This window comes from Nyctereutes procyonoides, unplaced genomic scaffold (genome assembly GCF_905146905.1).
Source record: "Nyctereutes procyonoides isolate TBG_1078 unplaced genomic scaffold, NYPRO_anot_genome, whole genome shotgun sequence".
Taxonomy (NCBI): domain Eukaryota; kingdom Metazoa; phylum Chordata; class Mammalia; order Carnivora; family Canidae; genus Nyctereutes; species Nyctereutes procyonoides.
The window spans coordinates 70,681,765-70,692,023 of record NW_026575126.1 but is presented as its reverse complement, the minus strand read 5'-3'; the positions used below and the strand labels follow the sequence as shown (position 1 = coordinate 70,692,023).

At 51.3% G+C, this 10,259-nt stretch overlaps 1 protein-coding gene and 1 non-coding gene across 2 annotated transcripts; both read left to right on the top strand.

The window, feature by feature from the left end:
* On the top strand, window positions 1–107 carry LOC129520393 (U6 spliceosomal RNA). The gene has a single exon (XR_008666607.1). It is a non-coding gene; the product is annotated as a U6 spliceosomal RNA (small nuclear RNA).
* A 1,961-nt stretch (window positions 108–2,068) lies between these two features.
* ZP3 (zona pellucida glycoprotein 3) lies at window positions 2,069–10,259 on the top strand. The gene is made up of 8 exons (XM_055341201.1): window positions 2,069–2,374; window positions 4,247–4,365; window positions 5,944–6,047; window positions 6,125–6,302; window positions 6,397–6,514; window positions 9,311–9,402; window positions 9,545–9,687; window positions 10,039–10,259. The coding sequence occupies exons 1-8, from the start codon at window positions 2,069–2,071 to the stop codon at window positions 10,257–10,259; spliced, it is 1,281 nt and encodes a 426-aa protein (XP_055197176.1).

Genomic DNA, 10,259 nt, shown 5'->3' with positions numbered 1-10,259 from the left:
GTGCTCACTTCAGCAGCACATATACTAAAATTGGAACAATACAGAAAAGATTAGCATGGCCCCTGCACAAGAATAACCTGAAAATTCATGAAGTGTTCCTTATTTATTTATTTGAAGGAGAGAGAAAGAGAGAGAGGGAGAGGGAGAGAGAGAGAGAGAAAGAGAGAGAGAGAGAGAGAGAGAGAGAGAGGGCATGAGTAAGAGGAGAGGCAGACTTCTCAATGAGCAGGAAGCCTGACATGGGGCTCGATCCCAGCACCCCAGGATTATGACCTGAGCTGAAGGCAGACATTTAACTGACTGAGCCACCCAGGTACCCCAGTGTTCCATATTTAAAAAAAAATTAAAATCTTAAAATAATAAATTAATTAAAATAAAATTTACTGGGTTGAATTTTTGTTATTTAACATGTGGAACCCAGAGGGAAGGATTTCCCCCTGGGTGGGTCACCCAGGTGAGCTTGGAGCTGTTTTTTTTTTTTTTTTTTAAGATTTTACTTATTGGGGCAGCCTGGGTGGCTCAGCAGTTTAGCACTGCCTCCAGCCCAGAGCCTGATCCTGGAGTCCCAGGATCGAGTCCATCAGGCTCCCTTCATGGAGCCGGCTTCTCCCTCTGCCTGTGTCTCTGGCTCTCTCTCTCCCCCTGTCTCTCATAAGTGAATAAATAACATCTTAAAAAAAAAGATTTTATTTATTCATGAAAGATAGAGAGAGGCAGAGACATAGGCAGAAGGAGAAACAGGCTCCCCAGAGGGAGCCCAATGTAGGACTCAATCCCAGGGCCCAGGATCATGCCCCAAGCTGAAGGCTGACAGAACCACTGAGGCACCCAGGCGTCCCTGGAGCTGCTTCTCTGTGCTGGCTGCCTCCACATCCCGCACCACTGCCCATCAACTCATGTTGGTTAAGTCAAAGGATGTTGGGGTAATCTCTTCTCTTCCTTCCATTTATTTATTTTCCCACAAGTAAACTAGATTACATATTTTTTAAAAATGCCCCCCCAACCCCACCAAGGGACTCTTTAAGCAACTTAAACCTATGGTTTGATGACTTCAGAGGCAAGCATTTGCAACTGAGTCCACACTTCTGTTCCTAGGAATTAGGTGCCATTAATATTTAATTTTTATTTCTAAGTAATCTCCATACCCAATGTGAGGCTTGAACTCATGACCCCGAGATCAAGAGTCACATGTTCTTGCGACTGAGCCATCCAGGTGACCCTGGCACCATTAACTGTTGCAGTCCTCCTCTGCTTCCTAGCAGAGCAGGCCATCAGTAAATGTTGCCCCTATCACTCCTTCTTCACCCTCTCCTGGCAGGACTGGCACAGTAGCCACCCGACCCTCATCTCTGGTCCTACCCCTTCTCAGTCAGTCTCTCAGATCGCCTCACCCAACTCCCCAGCACACCAAACCATCACTCTCACATCCTAGGTACTGAGGTTCCAGCAATTCTGAGCTCCTAGGCTTTTCTCCCAAGCCAGCCCAGTGCCCTCTCCTTGATTCTGTTCACACAGCTGCCTCTGCCTGAACCGACCTCCCATCCTACCTCCCATAAAATTGGGCGATGACCCCTAAAGTTCCCTGGTCTCCTAATGATGTTGCCTCCAGTTATCTCACTTGGAATGAACTCCCTGCCACCCCTGATTATCCTTCCCACCCTTCAATCGAGGCCTTTCTCCCTGTCTCCTCCCATGGACCTGGGACAGCTCTTCACTCCCTCACTGGGCCAGCAAAGGATAGACACACGGGAGTTGGGGGGGGGGGCGGCAAGGCCGTGGGACTGACTAGGCTGCCCACCCACACTTGTCAGATTTAACTCAAATACAAATCACTTGGGAAAAGAGGAAAACACTAGATTCTAACTCCATAGGTCTGGGGTGGGGCTGAGAGTCTTCAGGTTTAACAAGCTCCCAGGTGATGATGATGCTGCTAGATCGGGGACCGACCCACTGATTGGTTGGGGAGGGGAGGTGGGTGATAGCCCAGGTGCGAGCAGCATCATCTGGGGTATAAGACTGCTGAATGGTGGCTGTACTGTGGTTACCAGTGGGAGTGACTGGAGGAGCTATGGGGCTGAGCTATGGAATTTTCATCTGTTTTCTGCTCCTGGGAGGCATGGAGCTGTGCTGCCCCCAGACCATCTGGCCAACTGAGACCTACTACCCATTGACATCTAGGCCCCCAGTGATGGTGGACTGTCTGGAGTCCCAGCTGGTGGTCACTGTCAGCAAAGACCTTTTTGGTACTGGGAAGCTCATCAGGCCAGCAGACCTCACCCTGGGTCCAGAGAACTGTGAGCCCCTGGTCTCCATGGACACGGATGATGTGGTCAGGTTTGAGGTTGGGCTACACGAGTGTGGCAGCAGGGTGCAGGTGAGACGTAGCCCCCTTGGTGGTCCTGGGGAGTGTGGATGCAGAGCCAGTGAGAGGTGGGGCTGGGCCAGGTTCTTTCACTTGCTGGCGGCAGAAAGCAACTGAGGCTTGAAGCTGGGTATTGGCGACTGGGGAATGGCTGGATTCAGGCCCGCCAAGTGGAGTCCAGAGGGCGCTGTGCACTCTGGGCCATAGGGCATTGCCCAGCATGAATCCAGAGGATTTGTAAACCCCTCGAGGGCATCCAGAGGAGATTGGCTGATATGGGTGTGTGTGTGTGGGGGGGGGGTGTTTGTGTGTGGCGCCTAGCATTTTCAGGGTCCCTAGAAACTTGTGTGGCAGAGATCAACTTTGACTTCTTAGAAAGCCCGAAGTAATCACAAGAAAAAAACATGTGTGCATCCCATCCCTCCCTCATGCTTAACCTGAGGCCCTGAACTAGAAGTGGTTTTGAAGGAGAGAGCCAAGGGTATTATGATCACCTCTGTGTTAAAGGCAGCGGCGGGGGGGTGGGGGGTAGTTAGTTCCAAGCAGAGGGGTAGGGAAGTGTAATGTGGGAGGCAGGTACCGAGAAACTAAGTAGTTCAGGCTGCAGGAGGGCCTTCCAGTAAGGCAGGGCTGGACTTGCACAAGATCCCTAGCCCATCTGTGCAGGATTACCTGAACTGCTTACTCCCACCCCACAGCTGGTCCTCTGCCCTGTCCTGGGCCCCAGCTCCTGCCGACCAGGCCCTGGACTCCAGTCTCAGCTTGACTAGGGTGGGGACAAAGTCAGTAAGGACCTGGAACCCTCCTGAGGCTCTGAGCTGACATGCTGCCCCTCCCACCCCTGCCAGGGCTTGCCTTGAGGCCTCTTGGCCCCTCTTTCCCCAGGGGGAAGACAGGAGGCTTTGAGAACTGCAAGAGTTTTGTGAGGAATTATTCTAATAGAGTAACTCCCCAACTTTGAGCATTAAAATCACTTGGAGCATTTTAAAATCCTGATTCCCATCTCCTATGCTAAATCAGGCAGGAAGTGGAAGCCAGATAAGTCTTACAGGTCCCCAGGTGACTCCAATGAGCACAACCTGGCCATGCTTTTCTCCAGGGTGGGGTCTCCCAATCCTACCTGGTTAGAATTACCTGGGGCCGGGACCTGTGCCATCTCACCAGTCCATGATTGGTTTAATGCCCCGAAAATCTGAGCTTGTGAATAGAGCAACCCAGAGATCCTGCTACTGGTACATTTGGAGCTGTAGGTAATAGGAAGCTAGGACTCTCCCCTAAAGATGAGGTGATTTGGGCAGGGCTAGGCAGCAGCACTATCTTCTCCTGTGTGGCCCCTTGGAAGATGCAAATATCCCAGTAGCACCTACCTGAGCTCTTCCTGCCTCAGGCAACCACTGACCTAGTTTCCTCTCCTGTGATGTGGGTATGAGAAGAAGTCAGAAAAGGAAGGGCAACTCAAGAAAACTAGCAATGAATGAGTTAAAGTTCCTGAAAATTTCTGGGTTCTTCAAAGTGGCTTTCTTGGTCTCAGGCCTAAAGCCACCCCTATCCTCCACCCCCAAAAGGAAACTGTTGAGATAGGGGCGGGAGCCTGAGAAGGAGAGCACATGCCCAATACCCCTGGTCATTGGGCATCCCTTGGTGCCTGACACTGAGCTGATCCAGACTACCTGCAGTGGTATGACAATTTCAGGGCTAGAAAAAATGAAGGTTCGAGGGTGATAGCTGCTCAGGCTTTCCCATGGGTCAGCGGGAGGGTGGGCTTTGAGTCCAGGGCCTGTATTCTCTCCATCTCTGGTGGGCAGTCCTATCTGTGCCCTTGTGTGGGTTGACATACCTAGGGCAGGTGATGCTGGTGGGGTTAACCCCTCCTGTCCCCTTCAGGTGACTGACAATGCTCTGGTGTACAGCACCTTCCTGATCCACAGCCCCCGCCCTGCGGGCAACCTGTCCATCCTGAGAACTAACCGTGCTGAGGTTCCCATCGAGTGCCACTACCCCAGGTTAGTGTGGGATGGGGCCTGCTGCTGCCCCTGGTGCAGAGGCCCGTTCTGGCAGCACAGCTGCAAGAAGGTGGAAGTACTTAGGTTGAGGTCACTGCTCTGTGCGCCAGCTGGGAGCGGGGAGCTGGCTGAGTCTATCTTGAGCCTCTGAAATGCACCCAGGTCCCAGTGGCCTCTTGGTGGAAGCTGCAGGGCTGCCCAGCCCATGCCCACCTTGAAGTTGAGAAAAACTCCATGCAGGGAGAATTTCTAGGCTTGGGCTATCACAGCCTGCTTTTTGCCTATGGTTTCTCCCAGTACGTATGCACAGGTGGAAGAAACCCCTCAAGCCCTAGCACCAAGCATGTGCCTGTGACCTTGTACACGGAGGCATGAGAAGGTGATGATGGCTTATAATGACAAGACCAGAGTGCCAGTTCCTGTGTGGCTCAGCTGAGTGAAGGAGGTGGTGCTGATACCCTGAGGGCATGGGTCTGGGGAAGGGTCATGGTGTAGAGGCTCCCAGAACAAGATCCTGGAAGGGTACCACATACATCCCAGGGCAGTGTAGTGTGCCCATTAATAGGGGCTTTTGCCCAGGGGTCTGGAGCCCAGGGTCTAGTCAACAAAGGTAGTGAGGGACAGAGGGGTTCAAAAGGCCCAACAGATCAGAGAGGGTGCTCAGGCTCCCATCTTAATGAGCACCCCTCCCTGAGAATCAAGCTGAATGGGTAGGACTGTTTCTCAACCCAGAGGTCCTCTGGCAGCCAGAACAGGAGGCATATGGAGTCCGTGAAACCAGCTGAGCTGTGGTAGGAGTTCTGAGCCACAGCAGCAAGGGTGGAGGGAGCTCAGTGCCTGACCTAGTTGGGTGGGGGAAGATAGTAGAGCCAAGGATGGGAAGGCCAGCTACCCCCTTACTGTCTGAGAGGCCAAAGCCCTCCTGGGACCCTTGTGGGACTACGACTATCTTGCTTTTGAATGTCTCTGCCTGAGACTGACCTGAGAACATTTGCTTGCCTGGGCTGATGGTGGTGGGCAGTGCAGGTGGCCTGCCACAGGCTGGGATGCCCTATCCTAGCTCTAGATACCTGAGGCGTGGTTCTCCGATGCATCACTGACCCTGCCTCTTCCATGAGATCCACTGGGATCCACAGGGCCAACATCTGGAGATATCCTATTGCTTCCAAGACTTTCCCATCCTGGTCTAGACTCAGTCCCCATGGCTTCTAAAGAACTAGAGGCCTATCTGTATTTGTCTCTGAAGGGCTTCACCAGAGGTGCCTTCAAGAACCCTGACCAATACAGAGAGGGATGGCTGCCTGGCACCCAACATGGGTCTAGAGCCCAGACTCCAAACTCAGGTGTACCTGGATTTGATCGTGGCTAGAGGGAAGGGCCCACTCAGGTGTGGAGTTCAGGCTGGTCAAGGGGCAGGCTCAGACTTCAGGTGTCTTCAGCTGCCCTGGACTTGTTGCCTGGCTGGGCCACAGCTGAGGACTCTAGCCTTAGGTAGAAAGGAGAGACCTCCTGCCTCTTTCTATTGAAACCAAAGAAGGGGAGGTCAAGACAGGTATAGACAGCTGCTCTTCTCCCTAGGCACAGCAATGTGAGCAGCCAGGCCATCCTGCCCACTTGGGTGCCCTTCAGGACCACAATGCTCTTCGAGGAGAAGCTGGTTTTCTCTCTCCGCCTAATGGAGGGTAAGCAGGGAGGGCTGGGAGAAGGGGGCTGGAAGGGATAGCTCTGGGAGTCTCACCCCTGACTGTGTGCCTTTCAGAGGACTGGGGCTCCGAGAAGCAGTCCCCCACATTCCAGCTGGGAGACATAGCCCACCTCCAGGCTGAAGTCCACACTGGCAGCCATATGCCACTGCGACTCTTTGTGGACCACTGTGTGGCCACGCTGACACCAGATCGGAATGCCTTCCCTCATCACAAAATTGTGGACTTCCATGGGTGAGGTCTGGGCCACCTGTCTAGGGAGCCCTGGGAACAACATAACACTACCTCCCTTGCCCCCTGATTCCATTGTCCATTCCTTCTTCCAAAGCTGTCTTGTGGATGGTCTCTACAATGCCTCTTCGGCCTTCAAAGCCCCCAGACCCAGGCCAGAGACTCTTCAGTTCACAGTGGATGTTTTCCACTTTGCTAAGGACTCCAGAAACACGGTAATTAACATTTAAAAAAATGGGAGTACCTGGCTGGCTCCATCAGTAGAGCATGTGACTCTAGATCTCAGGGTTGTGAGTTCAAGCCTCATGTTGAGCATGGGAGCCTACTTCAGGAAAAACAAAGACATAAAACAAAACTTAGAATAAGCTTGAACTACGGGGTCAGGCTGACCAGGCTTACTGCCTGCTGTAGGGCACCCTTAAGCAATGACTTGATAGCTCTGTCCCTGTCCCAAGACTCCATGAACTCACCTAGCAGATCAAGTGAAAATCTCTAGTGAGATCTTCAAGGAAGAAGCATGGATGTCACAAACCTAGAGGTAGGTAGGAAACCCGCGAAAGGTGGAGAGAATCTGGGGTCTTAGAAACAGAACAAATCGGGGAGATGCAATGAGGAGGACCAACCACCATGGCGTATGATGGGCAGGTCACTAACCTGTTCTCTGCCAAGATGGGCAGGGCTGGAAGCCAGATGAAGGGTTGAGCGAGGTGGTTGACAAAACAGGTGTCAGCCTTCCTGGAGGCTTTCTGGAAGGGCAAGGAAAGCAAGTATGAATTTCTTTTCCTACAGGGTAGTATCTTGTACTTGATCATAGGCTAGACCATTGACTTATTGAAATTTGAGTGTGTCAGCAGCATCTGGAGGGTTTATTGAAATAGGTTGGGCCCTACCCCCAGGATTTGGTTTTAATGTCAAGAGAACCTAGAATCTGCATTCCCCTTTTTTTTTTTTAAGATTTTATCTATTCATGAGAGACACAGGCAGAGACATAGGCAGAGGGAGAAGCAGGCTCCATGCAGGGAGCCCAATGTGGGACTCGATCCCGGGACTCTGGGATCACACCTGAGCTGAAGGCAGATGCTCAACTGCTGAGGCATCCAGGCATCCCTAGAATCTGCATTCCTAACATATCTCCAGGTGCTGTTGATGCTGTTGCTCTGGGATCCACCCCTTAAACTACTAGGCTAGAAAGCTCAACCTAAAACTTGAGGGCGGAGAGGGAAGGAGCTAAGATGTAGACTGCTTCTGATGGTTGGGTGCAGGAAGTACAGGTAGGACTAGTCTCTAACCAGAAAGTGCTAGTAGAATTTTACAAATAAAAACCTAAGTAGCTCTTAAAGAAATTTCCTGAGCTGGGGGCAGCTTCAGGGGTGGGGATGGGGGGGGAGATGTGAAGTTCAGAATAGCTGGTCAGGAAGTAGCAGGGATTTCTTTTAAAATTCTGGCTTTATGGTAATCATCTGCAAAGGTTGTAAAATCCCATAAAATCCCATATCTTTTCACTTGATTGTGGTGGAGACTGGCATCCCTTTTCTAGTGCTTAGAGATCTTCATATGAATTTCACAGCAAATACCTATATACCTAGTTTTTAAAAATATCTTATTTCTTGAGACTGAATACAAGCAGGGGGAGGGGCAGAGGGAGAAGCAGACTCCCTACTGAGCAGGGAGCCTGACATGGGGCTCAATCCCAGGTCCCTGGGTGACCAGAGACCAGAGGATGATGCTGATCAATGGTCAATGGCAGGTAGCCTGAGTTCTGGGAGGATTCTCCCTCAAAGGTAAATGGGATGATTTGACTGACTCTATCCACAATACAGAGAAGTAAACCTTTATTCAGGTGGAACGGGGAATCATTCTAGAGTCTTAGGCCCTAGCGTACACGGAAAAGTACTAGGAAGAAGCTAGAGGATAAAAGCAGTGCTTTCCTAAAAGGGGGATCCTAAGGGACCCTGGGGCCCTCCTCTGCTGGAGTAGATAGAAGGCCAGGAGCCTTGGGTGCACCTGGCTGGCTCAGTTGGTGGAACATGTGTTTGTTTGTTTGTTTGTTTGTTTTAAATTCATGACCGAGGCAGACCAGGAGAAGTAGGCTCCCTGCAGGAGCCCAATGTGGGACCCTGGATCATGACCTGAGCCAAAGGCAGATGCTCAATCACTGAGGCACCCGGTGCCCCAGGAACATGGGACTCTTGATCTCGGGGTTGTGAATTTGAGCCCCGCGTTGGGTGTAGAGATTACTTTAAAATCTTAAAAGGAAAAAAAAAATAAAATCTTAAAAGGGGAAAAAATAAAATAAAATAAAATCTTAAAAGGGAAACGGCGGGTGGCCTGAAGTACATACTTGTTCAGATTTCTGAAGTGGCTTCCCTATTGGTACACTCGGCCACTAGGTGGTGGCCAAGGTTTGTGGCTCTGCAGAAGGCTTCAGAGAAGGCAGTAGAACATCTATGTTTTGCGGGGTTGGCAGAGGATGCCAAAGCACTATCTGGAATATGAAGAACTTCTGCTGGGGGAATGCCTCTGCCAAGAAGACTAGGGCTGTTCTCGGGTAATCTCCCTTAACCCGGTGGCAGGGTAGTCAGTGTTTAGTTTGGGAAAGATGGGGGGGCGGGGATTGAGGGGCTGGTAAGGAGAGAATAGAACTGCTGGGTTTCAATCAGGAATCTGATTTGCTTCTTCAAATCTTGGGCAACTTAACCTCTGACCCTCTATTCCTCTCTAAAATGGAAACCACCCTCCCTCCCCACAAGGGTTAAGGATTAAATAACTGGCATATTAGGGCAGCCCAGTGGCTCAGCAGTTTAGCGTCGCCTTTAGCCCAGGCCTGATCCTGGAGACCAGGGATCGAGTCCCACGTCGGGCTCCCTGCATGGAGCCTGTTTCTCCCTCTCTCTGCCTCTCTCTGTGTCTCTCATGAATGAATGAATAAAATCTTAAAAAAAAAAAAATAAATGGCATATTAAAGTCCAGTGACTAGATTTCTACCTAGTAACAGCTACTCTTCCTTCTAGATCTATATTACCTGCCATCTGAAGGTCACTCCGGCTGACCGAGTCCCAGACCAGCTAAACAAAGCTTGTTCCTTCATCAAGTCTACCAAGAGGTGAGAAACAAGTTAGACATGGCTGCTTGGGGGTAGGAAACCTGACTGGCCTCCCTGGCATCTGTTCTGCTAGTACATACATCAGCAGGCTGCTTCCTGAGGGCAACACAGCCATCTGATCTTCTTGTCTTTGCCTGTTCAGGTGGTACCCTGTAGAAGGCTCGGCTGGTATTTGTCGCTGTTGTAACAAAGGCAGCTGTGGCCTTCCAGGCCGGTCCAGGAGGCTGTCCCACCTAGAGAGAGGGTGGCGCAAGTCTGTTTCCCACACTAGAAATCGCAGGCACGGTAGGTGTTAGGACCCCTGCAGGGGTCTTGTCCTCCCACCTCCAGTTCAGGGTAACTGCTGTCACTGTGGGGTGACATTCTTCCTGTCCCCCATTTAAGTCTGTGCACCTCTGGGGGAATGCTGTTCTGGGCTTTCTTACCTATCAGCCTTGGGGCTCTTAGAAGGCTCTAAACCCCCCCCACCCAAGTGCCAGCCAGGGGTTCTGAATAGGGTGTAACAGGAATTCCAGGGGATATAATGCAGCTTTCAGAACAAAACCTACTAGTTCAATCCACCGAAGCAGAGCAAAATCCTCAATCTGACCTGTGGTTTGGGACTAAAGTGACCCTTAAGTGTCCTGTGTCTTTCAGTGACTGAAGAAGCAGAGATCACCGTGGGGCCTCTGATCTTCCTGGGAAAGGCTAGTGATCATGGTATAGAGGGGTCAACCTCTCCTCACACCTCTGTGATGTTGGGTTTAGGCCTGGCCACGGTGGTATCCCTGACTCTAGCTACCATTGTCCTGGTCCTTGCCAAGAGGCATCGCACTGCTTCCCACCCTGTGATATGCCCTGCATCTGTCTCCCAATAA